General features: G+C 40.1%; 1 protein-coding gene across 3 annotated transcripts in view; it reads left to right on the top strand.

Moving 5' to 3' along the window:
* Positions 1-19,020, top strand: part of CD96 (CD96 molecule) — a 119,515-nt gene that overhangs the window by 53,862 nt on the left and 46,633 nt on the right. For all 3 annotated transcript variants that reach the window (XM_075543472.1, XM_075543471.1, XM_075543469.1), the window contains 3 exons: positions 3,608-3,698; positions 6,291-6,479; positions 17,710-17,802. In XM_075543472.1, the coding sequence (XP_075399587.1) occupies positions 3,608-3,698; positions 6,291-6,479; positions 17,710-17,802 (373 nt within the window). The remainder of the gene's footprint in view (positions 1-3,607; positions 3,699-6,290; positions 6,480-17,709; positions 17,803-19,020) is intronic.

Raw genomic sequence — 19,020 nt, 5'->3', positions numbered from 1 at the left:
AGGAAGCATTAAAGAACCAGAGGAAAGCTGTATGCTTCATTGGTGCTATACTGCATCCTGATTTTCCCGACGTCTTCCCAGGATCCTTCTGTAAGAGGATGTCAATTGCTTACAGATTGACTTTGGGCCTCCACTCCATACTCCCTGACCCCTCATTCATATTATGAATTTTTGCTCTGGGTCTTTGATTCCTGAGACAGACATTTCAAAGAAAGTATCTGTGAAACAGCTTTGATTTTACAACAGACAAATGGCAGAGCAGGAACTCGTAAAAACTGAGAGACTGTATCTCAAATGGAAAAGAAAAAACTACATATCAAAACGCGGATGGAAAGAGGAAGAAGGAAGGAATCCAGTTAGGAAGCAATCAAGCGCTTGCAAACAAAGAGGAACACTTGAAAAGTTAAAGGTTTTGTTTCTTTTTTCCTAGACTAAAATTCTATGTTCAGAATAATCCAGTAGAAAACCCTCTGATAGAGTTGCTGCCTGATCACAAGTTACACACAAATTAAGCTATAGCATTTGGAAAATTCTGTTTGCAGAAATTAAAATTGCTTTTATTTTTCTGGACTCATCAAGGCCATCATGTTCTGATGCTACATTGACTTCCTCCTGCTACCAGGGCAGCAGATCTGACTGATGCTGGGCTTCTGGGTACCCCTGATTGGCCATGTTATCCAACGTCGTGAATTTCTCACTATTTCCCACATAGGGTACCTGTAGAATCCAGACTCCCCTCTTTCCTGTCTTCCACACATGACTGTTTTCTAAATTATTCCTGGTTTTCTTCCTGCTCCATAGCCCTACAGAACCTTCTAAGTGGTCTCCCTTTTTTTTTTGGTAATTCCTGCATATGTCTTTGAACGATTTCTCACATATTTCATATTTATTTAGAATCACCTTAGAGAAACCGATGACTTGATCAGTCTCTCAGAGACAGCTGTACAGTTAGCTCGTGTTCTTTTTCATTCACTTGGCTCAAGTGGAAGGCAGTTCCCAAGTGCAATCCCAACTCTGTTTGCTCTGGAAAACCATGTATGCTTGATGTTGCATAAGACCTTTGATCCTGAGTTAGTTAAGTTTGGACAGTGGCTTTCCAATTTTAAAGAGACTGGGAGGAGTTGAGGTTTGAAACCATATTCCTAAACCAAATATTCAAACATGGATTCTGGATATAACATAGGATGTTTTAAATATGAATTATTCTAGAATATCTGAATGTAGCAACTCATTTTCAGATTTGACTTTTCAACTTTTTAGCAGTTGATCCGTCATAAGTTACATAAAGTAGTGTAAATCCACATGTTCCTGATTATTACCAGATGATCTTCATTTTGGTAGATCATCTAAATAGAAATGGTTAAAAGCATTAAATTCAAGACAAATCTTTACAACTTAAAAAATATTTATTCTTCTATAACTCTTATCTCACTTCATGGATTGCCTAGAGATAAACTTCACTCTTGGGCATTTTGCTGGATTAAATGAACTGACTTCTCTCTTTCTTTAATAACAGGGTGTCTTCTGGGAGTGGGTATTTATCGTTTTCCAGAACAAAGAGAAGTACAGTTTCATGGGTCTTGACCCCCACCATATGCACGTACCTGCTGAAAAAGCAAGTGTGGATAAAGTGGAAATAGTGAGAAAAGTGCTTTTTCAGTCCCTTCTGAAAAGCTTGTTCCTTCTTTGGATGTCTTGTGGTTATTTATCCCGAGAAATGTTCAGCTGCCCTTCAGTATGAGATGATTTTTACCAGAAAACTGTTACTTCGTATCCTTGAGCCTGGTTGCTCAGACCTGTAGGTCCAGACAAGGGGAGTAATTAGAAGTTGGGGAAATTGGCACACCCAGTTTCACAAACTGGTTAACTAAAATATTCATCCAGTTCAAGGAATGGGTGGATGCAGCCAGTTTCTATAAAGGTTAATTAAATAGTCATCAATTGTGGAGAATATACATGAGCTAAGAACTAGGGCTGGTCGTATGTAAAATATACTATCTCTTGATGGGAAAATAAGTAACTATAAATTGGATTATAATTTTTCAGGAGATCAGATAAAACCAGGGGAAGAAAATAGTCCTATTGGCTATTTTTATCAGGTTGTTCAATATTACTATTTCTTAATGAACAAAATATTTTTAATGTTAGAAATAAAATGTAAGTAGCCCTAAATCTAAGCTTATTTTTTTTTAATCACCTGTTGCTCTACTTCTTTCTGTTTTCATTATAAAATAGTTTAGCAGGAACATAGCAGTGAACATAGGTTCCAACTGCGCCATTAGGTTGAGTTCACTGGAGAAGAAAAACTGGTGGTACGGTGTATTGTGAGCCCTAGTGGTATGGCGTGTGGTTTCTAACTGGAATGCCAGCAATGGGAAACCACAAGCAGCTCCTCAGGAGAGAGACAGAGCTTTCTACTCCAATAAAACTTTACAGCCACAGAAACTCACAGGGCAGTTCTACCCTGCCCAATCGGGTTGCTGTGCATTGGCATTGACTGGGTGGTAGCGAGTTTTGCTTTGTTTTGTTTTGAAGATGCCAAAACTATCATTTTGATGGTGTAAACCGAGGAGCAAAGAATTCATCAGATTAGAAAAATAGAAACATCTGCAAAAAAAATGTATAGATCTAAATAATGGATGTTTTGAGAAACAATAGCTTTATATTTTAGTGTTTGGGTTTAATAAGGGTTTGATGATTTTATAACTGTGTGTGTGATTTAAGTGAAAGTTGACAGCGCAGATTATGAATGTTACATTCAACCACTTGGATGCTTAGTTTCAACTCATCCACTGCAATCCCTTGAACGTGCCATTGTCTATTCTACTTCCTTCCTGTGTTTCCTGTTTCCCTTCCTCCTTTCCTAATCCTCTGTCCCTGGGGAAGGGCCGCCCTTTTGAACTCATGGTTCTTTATCTAACACAGGGGTGAATTTAGTTTCAGACTTGAAGGGTGACCAAAGGCCATAGTCTTAGGGATTCCACCAGTCTCTCTACGACTAAGAACACGTCTCTCTTTTATGGTTTTGAGTTCTATGCCACAGCTGTTTTCCAATCCATCTAGAGTTTTCTGATGTGATCCTTTCAGAGCAGTTGGTCATGGTGATCCCGATTCTCCTTATCTCAAGGTTGTGAAGCCTGAAGTTTGCATGGTCCATTAGTTGGCTGGACTAATGTCTTCAAGTTGACCACTCTTCTTTCCTCTGGATGGGGAGAAACCAATAATTGCTTCTTAGATGGCCACTCAGGAGCTTTTCAGACCCAGTCACTACACCCCCCAAATAGAATGTCAAACGTTGTCTTTGTGAACCATGATATGTCAATTGACTTTGGTGCCCCCTCCCCCACCCAGACGACTGTCCTGAGCCACCAGCTCCGTCGGCTCCATTCCTCAGAGTGTTTGGTCATGCTTAAGAAGTTTTCGTCCCTGGTAGTAATATTTTTTTACTTACCCTTGTATCTCCAGCCAAGAGTGAAAATTTTAAAAATCGCTTGTTGCTAATTATTTAGTTCACATAAATATGTAAATAGAACCATGACTATGTCGATGTAAAGAACAAGTTTCTTCTTAATTTGCACTCAAACCTCTTTGTACTCTCTTCACCCAGAGCACATTTACCTGTTCTCTGAGGAACGTATTTCCCACCGCAAATCTCACATGGTTGCTACATGGAGGATTTCTTCAAGGTGAAAAAGAAGGTAAGGCTGCTTATCCAAGGGAGTGGGTCTGGCAAAGACAGAAAACAAAGACTAAAAAACAAAATAGAAGCCATCATTGCCCAAGTGGATCTTGGCATGAAAGAATAATTCTCATTCCAAGAAAAACATGGTAGTATCCATCAAATGCCATTTTCTGATACCACATCTGGCTCCTCCGAGGGGACCGGACATAGCCTTTCCAAGAATGAGAGCATTACAGTTGACTTTGTCAGCCACCTGCAAACACTGATGTCCTCACATAGCAAAAGCAGATCTCATAAGAAGGGAAGCAGTTTAATTCAACACACACTTATGAATCATGGCATTTAGTTCATTAATACCCCTGCCTTACATCCATACATGAATCATTTCCACCTTTCTTTATGAGACTTTCAGTGGGAGACCAAAAAACAAGCAAGAAACTAGAAGTATATCTAAAGGACTTGGCTCCACACCAAGGAACAAGTTCACCAGGAGGATTAAAAGTTCCTGGAGCAAGAAGAAGGAACTTTGAGACAAGCTCGGGTGATAATACACAGAGCCATGTTTTCCATGGGAGATGACTGGGGCAAGCTTGCTCTGACAGACTCTGCCTGTCCATTTCCCTCACTCTACCCCTTCTTAACCCCAGGTCGGTCATAGGCCTTCCCTTTTCTCCTGCGTCATTTTCCTCACACAGCGACGGGGTCACGTAACTCTGGTTGCATCATTTTTTTCATCAGTAAGATTAAGAGTTTGCATTGATGAGTTGCCACACGTATCCCTTGCTTTGTGAGACTATAGCTGTTTGCATTCATTCACTTGAAAAAACAGTTCACTCGCAACAATGGTATCAGTGGGTATGACAGGATTCGGTGTTGAAAATTCCTAACTTCTCCACCCCCCATCGTGATCCCAATTCTACCTTACAAATCAGGCTAGACCAGAGGATGTGCACTGGGAGAGAGAGGAACCGGAAACACAAGGAATCCAGGGCAGATCCCTTCAGAACCAGTGCTGAGAGTGGCGATACCAGGAGGATGGAGGGAAGGTGGAGTAGAAAGGGGGAACCGATTACAAGGATCTACATTTAGGCTCCTCCCTGGGGGATGGACAACAGAAACGTGGGTGAAGGGAGACGTCGGACAGTGCAAGATATGACAAAATAATAATAATTTATAAATTATCAAGGGTTCCTAAGGGAGGGGGAAGCGGGGAGGAAGGGGAAAAATGAGGAGTTGATACCAAGGGCTCAAGTAGAAAGTAAATGCTTTGGGAATGATGAGGGCAACAAATGTGCTTGACATACAGTGGATGGATGGATGGATGGATGGATGGATTGTGATAAGAGTTGGACAAGTCCCCAATAAAATGATTTTTTTAATGCCATAGAGAAAGAGGGTGGGGGAAGTACCAGAACAAAACAGAATCAAGCCCACTGCCTCTGGGGCGATTCTGAATCATGGCGATCCTGTACAGGGAGTTCTTGGGGTGGTAATCTTTATGGGAGCATTTAACTTCACCTTTCCCCCCTGGAGCAGCAGACACACTTACCCTGCAGTACCGATGCCTCCAGGGCTTGTACAAACTACACGGGGCCACAAAAGATTCATAGGAACTTCTACATTTTGTTTTGACAAGGGTGCCCATTTTGAAGTTCCCTCATGATTAAAAAGATACTCTCCTTTTAAATGAGCCTTGATCTAATAATAATAAACCACACTTTCTTCCCAGCCCCGAGGCAAAGCCGACAAGTTTGAGTCACCTCATGATACTCCCAAATTGGAGATGCCCTATGACACTCCCAGTCCTGAGGCAGAGCAGTGCTCCACATTCCACCAGTGTGTAACTGCATTTGCTTATTGCTTACTGAGAGACCTAGATGTAAGGACCTGGAATGAATCTGTGAGCTGGGCTAGAGCGATCGTTTTACATGGACCTCTTGTTATCTTATATGCTACTTGGAAGCTGAACTAACAATGGTAGTTAAAAAGGGCTCTGTTGCTAACGAACCCAAAATGGTGTTTCCGATAAATCGGTGTACAGCTTATCTCAGGGAAAAGTGAGACCGTACCCCACGACACATGTATAACACTCACATCAACATTTACAGTGGCCTCTTTTGTCAGGGCTGAGCCAGACGCATTTCCTGAGATCAACAACCTACATGGGAAGAGAATATCTCAAAACTAGGGGGTCCAAAAATGGGGTCCCAGCTGAAGTTGTTCTCTCTTCCTAGTGGTCTGCCACGTAACCAGATTCAATGACAGCCCTCCCGGAGACCAGGTGCAAGTCATCAATGCCTATGATACCCACTAAGCAATGCTGTCAAGCCGGGGCAGTCTGCCCCAACCCCCTTGGACCCACAGCCACAAAGTTCACTGTCCCTATGTCTCAGATGTTAACAAAGCGACACTACTATCTAGGACCTTGAATAAAACAGCTCACATTAATTCTGGACTTGGTGAAATTAACCCTTACTGCAATTTGATCATGTTAGACTCCACATGACCATAACTTGAAATGTTTCCAGCCATGATTTGGCATCCTTGGATGATTCTGGTTTACACAGAAAAGGTTGACGAGTTAACCATGTCCTGCTCTGTCTTTTAGAAATATGCATTACTAATGAAGAGAGAAAAGGCAAAGGTGGATGTTCAGAACTGAAGTCTGTTTTAACAAGGGTACACATTAATGAATCAGCCCAATCAAACAACCTGACCATCTGGTGTATGGCTCTGTTTCCAGTTCCTGGGAATAAAGTGCGGAGTATCTCATCTGAAAAGATCTCATTTTCCTTGGGTGAGTTGTCAATGAAGTCAACAAGGTTAGTCAAGATGACCCCAAGGTCAGAACTAATATAATATTTATTACTTCCATAATATTTTAATCTTTCAAGAGTATTTATTTCACAATGGTTAACATTCATGGCAGCAAATATTTCTTTTTTTTTTCTGAATTCTACTCTTGATTTTTATTTTTATTTATTTATTTTTTTTAGTTTGTTTGTTTATTTATTATTTTTTTTAACAATTTATTGGGGCTGATACAATTCTTTACACAGTTCATACATATACATACATCAATTGTATAAAGCACATCTGTACAGTCTTTGCCCTAATCATTTTTTTCTCTTTTCTTCTTTTACATTTTATTAGGGACTCCAACAACTCTTACCACAATCCATACATATACGTACATCAATTGTATAAAGCACATCCATACATTCCCTGCCCCAATCATTCTCAAGGCATTTGCTCTCCACTTAAGCCCCTTGCATCAGGTCCTCTTTTTTTTTCCCCCCCTCCCTCCCCTTTCCCCCCTCCCTCATATGCCCTTGGTAATTTATACCTCGTTATTTTGTCATATCTTGCCCTATTCGGGGTCTCCCTTCCCCCCTTCTCTGCTGTCCCTCTCCCAGGGAAGAGGTCACATGTGGCTCCTTGTAATCAGTTCCCCCTTTCCAACCCACTCACCCTCCACTCTCCCAGCATCGTCCCTCACGCCCTTGGTCCTGAAGGTATCATCCACCCTGGATTCCCTGTACCTCCAACCCTCATATGTACCAGTGTACAGCCTCTGTCCTATCCAGCCCTGCAAGGTAGAATTCGGATCATGGTAGTTGGGGGGAGGAAGCATCCAGGATCTGGGGGAAAGCTGTGTTCTTCATCAATACTACCTCACACCCTAATTAACCCATCTCCTCTCCTAAGCCCCTCTATGAGGGGATCTCCATTGGCCGACACTTGGGCCTTGGGTCTCCACTCTGCACTTCCCCCTTCATTTAATATAATATATATATACACATACATATATACATATACACATATATACACATACATACACACACTTATATCTTTTTTTTTTTTGCATGATGCCTTATATCTGGTCCCTTGGGCACCTCGTGATCGCACTGGCCGGTGTGCTTCTGGCCGCTTGTTCACCTTCAAGCCTTTAAGACCCCAGACACTATCTCTTTTGATAGCCGGGCACCATCAGCTTTCTTCACCACATTTGCTTGTGCACCCATTTGTCTTCAGCGATCCTATCATGGAGGTGTGCAGTCAATGATATGATTTTTTGTTCTTTGATGCCTGGTAACTGATCCCTTTGGGACCACTCGATCACACAGGCTGGTGTGTTCTTCCATGTGGACTTTGTTGCTTCTGAGCTAGATGGCCGCTTGTTTATCTTCAAGCCTTTAAGACCCCAGTCACTATCTCTTTTGATAGCCGGGCACCATCAGCTTTCTTCACCACATTTACTTGTTCACCCACTTTGGCTCCAGCCGTTGTGTCGGGAGAGTGAGCATCATAGAGTTCCAATTTAATAAAAGAAGGTATTCATGCATAGAGGGAGTGTTTGAGTAGAGGCCCAAGGTCCTTCCGCCACCTTAAGGCAGCAAATATTTCTGACAAATTCAAATGAAAAGAATTCCTTCAAAGAAGGATTAGCTGGTTCATGTATTTATATGAGGACTTTCTGTTGAGTGTTTTGAAAATTAATTAAAAGACTGTTCATTGTAACTTAATAAATTGACACTTTTATCAGTCTACATTATGAAAAATAAAACTATTATTAAGGATTAAGAGACCATTAAAATCCTAAAACCCCTTGTGGCCACTGAAAATATCTGACTATATATAATACATTTATTTATTTATTTATTTATTTATTTATATTGTTTTTCCTAACCCTTAACTCTTAATCCTTAACACAGGTGTTATCACTGAACCCCTAACCCCAGCCAGAACCCTAACCCTATTCTTATCCCTATCCCTATTCCTATTCCTAACCATATCCCTAACCCTTAACACTGAATCCTTAACACATGTGTTATCACTCAACCCCCTAACTCTAACCCTTCATTCTTAATCCTTAACACAGTTTCAGTCTGTCAAGAGTTGCCATGAAAGAAAAGTCTAACAATGTATTTCCAAATAATCAACCACTGAAAATTCTATAGCATCCCATTTTAATTTGGTATACACGAGATCTCTCTGAATTGGGACTTATACCACAACAACTGATTTAGTTTTATTTTTGACGCCACTACATTTTTCCAGTGATTTTTCTATCTTTTGCATGGCAAAATAGCCATTACCTAATTGTATTCAAAGTGGTCAGTGTTTTAGCTAATTAATTGACCTAAAAAACATCACTCCTTGCCATTGAGCTCTCACTGACTCTCAAGTGCTATCGGGCAGGATGAAACTGCCCCATGTGAGTTTCAGAGATGGAAACTTTTTTTAAAGGTTATTTTATTGGGGTCTTGTACATCTCATCATAATCCATCCACCCATCCATTGTGTCAAGCATATTTGTACATTTTTTGGAAATGGAAACTCTTGACAGGAGTAGAAAGGCCTGCTTTTTCCCCAAGAAGCAGCTGGTGGTTTTGAACTGTGAAACTTGAAGATAGCAGCCTAATGTGTAGTCACTGTGCCACCACGGCCCCTCTATGAAGCATCATAATTCTAAATATCAATTTCCAGTTAAAAGTGTTCTATGCATCAGGTACTGTGTCTTATATCAGTGGCACTAAAATCATTAAGGAACCGTCTTTAACTTCAAGGTATATGTACCATCCACAGATCAACAATTTATAAAATAAACATGATTAGCATACTAAAACTAAAAAACAATAAATAAAGATGAAACCATGAACCACCTCATAAAGTGAATGGTTCTGGAGAATATTATGCTGAATGAAATTAGCCAATCACAGAAGTACAAATATAATATGAGAGCACAGTTATAAGGGGCAGAAGGGGACCTCAAGATAAACAGTTTCATATCAAAGGGAATAGGCTTTGGGAATTGCCAAGGGAGGAGGAGATCAAGGAAAGGAAGATTAAAGCAATGCGCTCAACTGTTGTCAAGTGTTACTACTGGAAGACAGTAGTTCACAAGAGGAAGAAGAGAAATCTAGGACGGAGTGAAGGGTAAACGATTGGATGGGGTTTGGGTTTATTGGGAGTTTAAACTGCTGAATACAAAACATTATAATTCCATGTTATAGGGCAGCTCTGATCTAGTGTATTTTTAGGTTCTGAGAGGGTGGTTATTTTTCAATTACCCAATGAGTTTTTATCCTTCATGATCAGATATTAAAGATGATAAATCCTGAACTTCTCTATCTACTAAAAGTATAGCTTTCCATCTGGGAGCATGTTTTGACATCTATATCTGTGAATGACTTAGGAAATACAGGCATCTCAGTAAAGCAGGGTCTTCATTGTACCATGTATCCTAATTTGTTATGATTTCTTAAAGTTTCACTTCCAAATATGCTTCTACCTACTTATGCTTTATCAACTCAGGAGTCAATTTATATCCACCAGTCATTGTACAAAAGTCATTGTCTTATCGAGTTTTGGTTGAGGACAGGATATTGGAGATAAAAACCCAAGAGAAAAATATGTCATCTCTGAGTGTTAATGTTGAGAATTTCTGAGAATAATCCTGAACAGGAAGGCAATGTCAGGAGGGGAGGAAGGAATTGTTGTTCTCCTTTGTGCCCAGAGAAGGGTAATCAAGTTGGAAGCTACATGATAGCAGTCCTCTCAGGTGACTACATCCCCACTCATCCAGGAAATCCAAGTGTTCAGTGATTCTGATTTTACAGAATCCGGAGGGAGAAAGACTGGGGCGAGCTGACCAGTGGTCCATCAGCAGCTATTGCAGCACTGGGCCCGCAGGATTCCTGGGAAGCAACAGTGTCTAAGACATAGTGCTTTCAAAAAATGTCCTGCCCTACTATCCTAAAACTGAAACACTGCAGGATCATTTTTCGGTGCTTTCAAAGACTTCCTTGTTTGTCTTTTGAGGTAAAGGGGATAATCTGTGTTATTGTAATCCAACCGCTGAGGGATACTCTTCCTGGGTGGGCCTTAATCTGGATGCCATCAGCTTGGACAGAGATTTGTTTAGTAAGGGGATTTCCAACCAGAGATCTGGAGAACTTTGGGACAGAGAGACGGGGGGGTTAAATATTTGAGGCATGTGCAGATGTGAGTGAGTGTGCATGTTGGGTGGTAGGTAGAAGAGTATAAAGGGCTATTTCAAATAGTAAGAAAAGAGAAGAAGGACTATTGAAGTAGGTATTGTCAGGTAAACATCTCTTATTTCATGCTTAACCTCATCTAGCCAGTCTAATAGCCAATCTTCCCTTGGTCACCCCTAAAAGCCTGTGGTTACCAATAAACACTTGCTTAGCCTAGACACTTCCTATAAAGGGGACCATGCAATATTTTTCTTCTGTGTCTTGCTTACTTAATTTAGCATCTGATGTTGAGACCTCCTTAACATGTTGAAAAAAGAAAGGCATTACTCTGAGGACTAAGTTGCATCTGATGCAAGCCATGGTATTTTCAAACACCTCCTATGAAAGTTGGACCTTGAATAATGAAGACTGAAGAAGAATCAACACATTTGAGTTCTGGTGCTAGTAAAGAATATTGAAAGTTCCATGGACTGTCAAACGAATAAACAAATGTGTTTGAGAAAAAGTACAACCAAAATATACTTAGAGGCAAGATGGCCATGTTTCATCTCACGTGCTTGGGCATGCTATCAGGAGAGACCAGTGCCTGGAGACAGCAGAAGGGCAGCAAGAAAGCAGAAGGCCCTCACAAAGATGGATTGACACGGTGGCAGTAACAATGGGCTCAAGCAAGGGGAAAATTAGGAGAATGGCCAAGGAACAAGCAGTGTTTTGTTCTTGTGCATGGGATTGATATGAATCAGAACCAACTGGATGACAACTGAGCTTATTGTGCCAACCTGGCCGATAAACATAGGTGGAGTTAATTGAAGGACAGAGGGATAAATGGCTCAGTGAGCCTCACCTTTGAGTTCTCGGGTCTCTTGCTTTGTGATGGTCACAACAGGGTACAGCTGCCTTAGCAGTTCCCTACTTCAGCTGGCAAAGCTGACTTCCTGCAAGACATCCCCAAGGAGAAGCCTCATGGACCTACCCCGATGCAGCCCTGGGTGCTGGAGCAGCCGTGTGGAGACCCCTGCCAGCTCTGAGATGCTTACTGCTCACTGACTCAGCTTTCCTCCTGCAGTTGGCATCATAGTGTGTTTTGTGAGGTGGAGGACTTTGTGGATTGGTGTTGTACAAATGGGTTATTGATATTGGACTTGGGGGCTTGGGCAGCCCTGGATTGGGATGTTTCCTGATCGCACTTAACCTTTATATAAAAGGTTAGACATATGAGTTTCTGTAGATTTGTTTCTCTAAAGTACCCAGACAAATACAACAACTAACCACAAGAACCACATGCCAGCAGTTTTTCAAGTCTTATCCATGTTGTAGTATGTATGAGGACTTCAGTCCTCCTCGTGGCTGAGTAATATTCCTTATTTTGTTTGTCTGTTCCCCAATCTCAGACCAACAGATAATATTGAGCTTTTGCAATGCCTCTTTCCACAGATCCAGTTAATTTGATTCCTGTGTAATCCACCTGGGAAGTCCATGTGAATAGTCACTGTGCATTATCACCAATTATCTGTCAGTTTGTCATACTGTCATGGCTGTGTGTTGCTGTGAGGCTGGATGTAATGTCACTGGTATTTCCAATACCAGCAGGGTCACCCACAAGGAACAGGTTTCAGTGGCGCTTCCAGACCAACAACAGACAATCAAGAAGAAGCCACTGAAAACTTCATTCATAGCTTTGAAGCATTTTCAAATACGGAATGCCTGAACAAAGCAAGCAAACCATTGTCACAGGTACTGCGGGCAGATGGGCCTCTCAAATTCAAGGGCACTCAAAATGTGACTGAAGAGGAGATGATTTCTTGGAGGGGAATCCACTATGGTGACATTAGTCCAGTAAAGCATATGGGAGTGGAGCTAGCTGGATTTTCATTTGCTGATGGGACATGACTCAAGGTAACTAGAAACAGCTACACTTATCTAATGATTGGAATCTGGAATGTGCTAAATATGAATTTAGAAAAACAAGAAATAGTCAAAAATGAAAATGGGATACATGAAGATCAATATACTAGGCACTAGTGAGCTGAAATGGTGTTGACTACTTTGAATCAGAAAATCATATGATATGCTATGCCAGGAATAGCACAATCCAGAGAAATGGCATGGCATTCACTGTCAGAAAGGATCTTGCTAAATCCATCATGAAGTACAATGCTATCAGATTACATCTATTGGCCTTCAAGGAAATACACTCAATACAACTATTATTCAACTTTGTGCACCAACCACAAAAACTAGTGATGAAGAAATTGAAGAATTCTACCAGTGACTTCATTCAAGATGCATTAATAGTTATTAGCGATTGGAATGCAAAAGTTGAAAATAATGAGGAAGGAACAGTGGTTGGAAAATATGAATTTGATGACAGAAATTGAGCTGGAAACTGCATGATAGAATTTTGAAAACCCAATGATTTGTTTATAGCAAATGCCATTTATCAACAACACAAGAGCTGATGGAATATTCAGAAATCAAATTGACTACATCTGTGGGAAGAAGCGTTGGAGAAGCTGAATATCAGCAACGAAAACCAGACCAGGGGTTGACTGTGGAACATGCCATCAATTGCTCATATGTAAGTTCAGGATAAACCTGAAGAAATTTTAATCAAATTCGTAGGAGCCAAAATATGACCTTGAGTCTAACCCATCTGAATTTTGAGAGCATCTCAAGAATCGATCTGATGCATTGAACACTAATAACAGAAGACCTGATGAGCTGTGGGAGGACATCAAGGCCATCAATCATGAAGAAAGCAAAAGATGATTTAAAAGACAGGAAAGAAATAAAAAAATCAAAGTGGATGTCAGAAGAGACTCTGAAACTTGCTATTCATCATAGGGTAGTGAAAGCAAATGGAAGAAAGGATGAAGTCAAGGAGCTGACTATAAAATTTCAAAGGGCAGCTAGAGAAGACAAGGGCAACTATTATAACAAAATGTGAAGGATCTAGAATTAGAAAACCAAAAGGTAAGAACACTCAACATATCTGAAATTAAAGAACTCAAGAAAAAATCCAAATCTCGAATGGCAATTTTGAAAGATTCTACAGGCAAAATATTAAATGATGCACTAAGCATCAAGAGAACATTGAACCAATGGTGCTGAAGGAAGAAGTTCAAACTACACTGAATGTATTAGCCAAAAACAAGGCTCCAGGAATTGATGGAATAGCCAATGAAATGTTTCAGAAAGCCAAAGAAGCATCAAAATCACTCACTCATCTATGTCGGGAAATTTGGAAGACAGTTACTTGGCCAACTGACTGGGAGACATCCATATTTGTACCCATTCCAAAGAAAGGTGACCCAACAGAATGATATCAATGATACTGCACACAAGTAAAATTTTGCTGAAGATCATCCAACAATGGTTCCAGCAGTACAGTGACAGAGAACGGCCAGATCAGGGTGGATTCAGGAAACGACAAGGAACAAAGGATGTCATTGTTGATGGCAGATGACTCTTGGCTCAAATCAGAGAATACCATACACATGTGTACGTGTGTTTCGTTGACTATTCAAGGACATTTGACTGTATGGACCATAATAACTGTGGATAACCTTGAGAAGAACATGAATTTCTGAAGGTGACTTTCAATTTTATTGTGCTCAGGTGGGACTTGTACATGGATCCAGAGGCAGTTGTGCAAACAAAACAAGGGAGCACTGCATACTTGTTCGAGATGTATGCTAATCTACTAATTAGAGATGCTGGAGTATATGAAGAAGAGTGTAGCATCAAGATTGAAGGAAGGTTTATTAACAACCTATGACATGTACATAACACAACCCTGCTTGCTAAAAGTGAGGAGGAATTGAAGCCACACAATCAATGCTCATGGCAGCCAACATCGAGAGATCAAAAACCATATTGCATTAGGTCCATCTGCTGCACCGTTCCCTTTCAGAGTATTAACAAGCAGGAATGTTACTTTGAGGACTAAGTTGTGTCTGACCCAAGCCATGGTGTTCTCCATTGCATCATATGCATGTGAAAGTTGGCCATCACATAAGGAAGACTGAAGAAGAATCAATGCAATTGCATCATGGTGCTGGAGAAAAATATTCAAAACACCATGGACTGCTAAAAGCATGAACTGATCTCTATTGGAAGAAGAAAGACCAAAGTGATCCTTAGAGGCAAGGATGATAAGACTTCAGCTTCTACACTTTGGACATGTTGTCAGGAGTGACTAGTCTGGAGAAGGGCATCACGTTTTGTAAAATGGAGAAGCGGTAAAAAAGAGGAAAACCAAGGGAGATGCCGGATAGGGCAAGATATGACAAAATAATAATTTATAAATTATCAAGGGCTCATGAGGGAGAGGGGAGTGCAGAGGGAGGGGGAAAAAGAGGACTTGATGAAAAGGGCTTAAGTGGAGAACAAATGCTTGGAAAATGATTAGGGAAAAGAAAGTACTGATGTGCTTTATACAATTGATGTATGTATATGTATGGATTGTGATAAGAGTTGTATGAGTCCCTAATAAGATGTTAAAAAAAAAGAAGAGGAAAACCTTCAATGAGATGGATTGGCACAGTGGCTGCATGAATGGGCTCGGGTATAGAAACAATCGTGAGGATGGCATGGGGCCATGCAGTGTTTCCTTCTGTGGAGCATAGAGTCGTTATGTGTCAGAGCTGACTCAACAGCACCTACAACATTAGTGTCACTTACACCATATTTTCCAACTACTGATCTTTGTTTTTCATTTCCCATTTTCACATCCCTTTCACCAGCAATTACCAATTTATCGTGCTTGCTCAATTTCAGGCTGCAGAGCTTTGTTTAAATATTTATTTTTCACTTGGATTATTGTATTATTAACTGGCCTTCCTTGTAGGCATGTGGATGTTATCTTATCGCTGCAGCTGGTTCTTCAGGATTAATCCTGAAATGTTTTTTAGATAAAATTGACTCTAGTCCTCTTAATTTTGTTATTTCTGGCATAGGAAACCATATGATTGTTCAATTCAAAATAACCAATCTAAATCCATTTCAACTCACTAAAACTCAGGCTTCTGATCTTTATATATTTAATTTCATTTCTGATGGCTCCCAATTGTCCTAGTTTCATACTTTGTACATTCCATGGTTTAATTATTAATGGATATTTGTAGCTGTTTCCTCTCATTTTGAGTCATGTCACATCAATCATCACATGAAGATCCTGAAAACGTTCCTCCATGCTTGTCAATAAACAAATAAAAACAAGCAACATTCAAGAGGCAGCTATTCCTGAGTTATATTTTGAGTGTCTTTCTTTCTTTCTGCAGGCCTGGTCTGTCTGCTGACTCTGTCAGACATCACTCTGTTGCTCTTCACACGGTTTTTACTGACTTCTTTTAGAAAAAAATCATCAGGTCCTTCTTCCTAAACTATTTTAGTCTGGAAGCTCCACCGAAACCTTTCTCCCATAGTGACTCTGCTGATAGTCAATATACTTGGGACATAGCTTTCAACTTCACAGCCGCATGGCTGGGATTACTGTGTGACAGAACTATAGACAAGTAGTGGAATTATCCTCTAGTAACCTCAAGATCATTCACTATATTTAATCCCTATGTCGTCAAAATCTATAGGTCCTTATGACATTTGTAAATTATTTTATACCTCTTAAAGAACTATGTTAAAGTATTCTAGTACAGGCTTTTGACATGGATGTATAATATGATACATAAGCAATCTACCCCAACTCTCCTTTATCTATCCATCGCATAAAGAAAAAGTATAGATAAATGAGAATCTTATGCCACAATTCACTTTTAAAAAAATTAAGTACCTGATATTCCCATCTGTAGACAATTGGACATTCCCCTACAGAGGGGTCACAGGGAAGAAATGCACCCAGTCAGGGTGCAGTATAGCACTGATGAAACACACAACTTTCCTCTAGATCTTTGATGCTTCCTTACCCCCACTATCATGACCTCAATTCTACCTTACAAATCAGATTAGACCAGGACATGCACACTGCTACAGGTAAAAGCCTGCAACACAGGGAATCCAGGATAGGTTAACCCCCCAGGGCCAACAAGGAGAGTAGAGATATCCCAAGGATTAGGGGATGGTGGGGAAAGAAAGAGGGAATCAATCCCAAGGATCAATGTATAACCCCCTCCCAGGGAAACAAACAACGGAAAGGTGGGTAAGGGGTAACAGAGGACAATGTAAGATATGAAAATCATAATCTATAATTTATAAAGGGTTTGTGAGGGAGGGAAGGTAGAGGAGAGAGGGGGAAGAAATGGGGAGCTGATATCAGGGGCTCCAGTGGGAAGAGAATGCTTTGAAAAGGATGATGGCAGCATATGTGCAAATGTGCTGGACACACTGGATGAATGTATGGATTGGGATAAGAGATGTAAGAGTCCCCAATAAAATGATTTTTTAAGAGTCCCCAATAAAAGTATTTAATTAAAATAATTAATTAATTTTTAAAATGTTAAGTACTATGAAACTTGGGTTTATTTCTATGGCATTGACTCTTGCTTGTGGGTTTAAGGAGCCTGTAAACACGATTATTTTTCAAAAACCTCAAAATATTTGCAGTTATTAGTATTTTACCAGGTATTGGTAAAATGCCATTTTCTTGGACAAATTTCCCTTTACCCCTCCCCAGTCTTGTTTGGTGCCCCCTCATTACACTCCCATAGTACCCTGAAGTTCACTATCCTGCCAGTCACTGTAGTATTTGGCTCTGTATCTAGCGCCTTGTCTGTGTAGTCTTCTATGAGAAGGCCAGAGTTTTCTCATTCCCCATTCTATCTTACACAGCACTCATTCAAACTCACTGCCACCGAGTCAATGCTGACTCATAGTGATCCTATAGGACAAGGTACAACTGCCCTATGAGTGTCTGAAACTATCACTGTATATGGCAGTAGGCAGCACCAGACCTCAATAATTTATTTGATAATTATTTTTGATTTATTGGTATTTTTGTTTGTTTTGCTTTGTTTTAGAACTAAATCAACATATATTTTGATAATAAAAGTATATATTTGATACTACTTTCAGGTTCTGTGAATCCTCCAACGGATCCCCCACTCAGTGTTATGGAATCTACTCTTAACCCCCAAAATACCCCAGCCAGCAGCAGACTACCTACAAGTAAGAGTGTTTGCCTGATACTTTTCTTTTCATGAGTTATTTATTATTCCTTTTTGTAAGCTGTTTGATAGTGAAAAAAATCAGGAAACGTGCTTGATTCATGATCTTTTCTTTTAACCTATATTACATAAGCATATTAATACTATCATGGCTTTGAAGGGTTAATACAGCTTTCGACATCCTTTATTTAAAAGCCCTGGGGAAATCGGGTCAAGAAATGTTTAGTGTGAAATTCAGATTCTGTATTCACTATGAAATAGGGCAATCAGTGGACAGCCCTTCTTCACAACTATGTTCTCAGTGGGGTGTTTGGGAAACTGGTTACAAATGGGGATCCTGTGGGCCAGAGACATTTAGATAGTTTTGCGTTTAAGTTTGCTCTGGTTCACTCTCATTCTAACAAAGTTAACAGGTAAGGACTATGCATTCAGCTCTGCCAGCTATAATATTACTAACAACGGAAGTCAGGCTGCATCTATGGAAAAGGGATAGAATTGACTTTCTTGACTTTCATAAATCATATTGATGCAAACAAATCATAACTCCTCATACCCATGGCCTTCATACCTAACAAAGAACTATCTACAATACAATACCAAAAAAGTTATGTAGATAAAAGTATGGTTTACATTACTTATTTAATTAAAGCCATCAATTAGAGCTCAAAAATTAGAACTGGAGATGGAGTAAAACATAAGCAATTGAAAGGAAGGAGCAATTAATCCCTTTGGCCTGTAGCCTTTGGCATCCCCTGCAGTCACTGTCAAGAAATGCAGCAGGTGGCCGAGTGAAGGATGCCTACAAGTCACCCATCAGAATGTTTATATCCATCAATGTTTTCTTGTTCTTAATGTTTTATAAATTTAACTTCGTGTGTGTGTGAAGTTATTTTTGTTTCGTCCACTTCTAACTCATTATTCGGCTGTGAATCAGAGTGACATTCTTCATCTAACACCTGTTAGCTTAAACTTTAATGAGACCTATATCTCCGTCAACCCACTGCTGTCGCCAATTACAATTCATAACTATCCTGAAGTTCAAAGCACAAACCTCCTGTAGAGTTTCCTAGTCTGCAGATTTTCACAGCATAGTGTGTCACTTCTTTCTCCCATGGAATGGCTGGTAGATAGAGCTTCATAGTGCCCCCTTGTATTAGTTATCTGTTGTTGGAAAATAAATTACCTCAAAACTTCAAAAGCATAGTTTGTCTCATGCAGT

Source organism: Tenrec ecaudatus, chromosome 2 (assembly GCF_050624435.1).
Source record: "Tenrec ecaudatus isolate mTenEca1 chromosome 2, mTenEca1.hap1, whole genome shotgun sequence".
In the NCBI taxonomy this organism is placed as follows: domain Eukaryota; kingdom Metazoa; phylum Chordata; class Mammalia; order Afrosoricida; family Tenrecidae; genus Tenrec; species Tenrec ecaudatus.
Note: the sequence above shows the minus strand (reverse complement) of the source record. Positions and strands in the feature narration are given on the sequence as shown.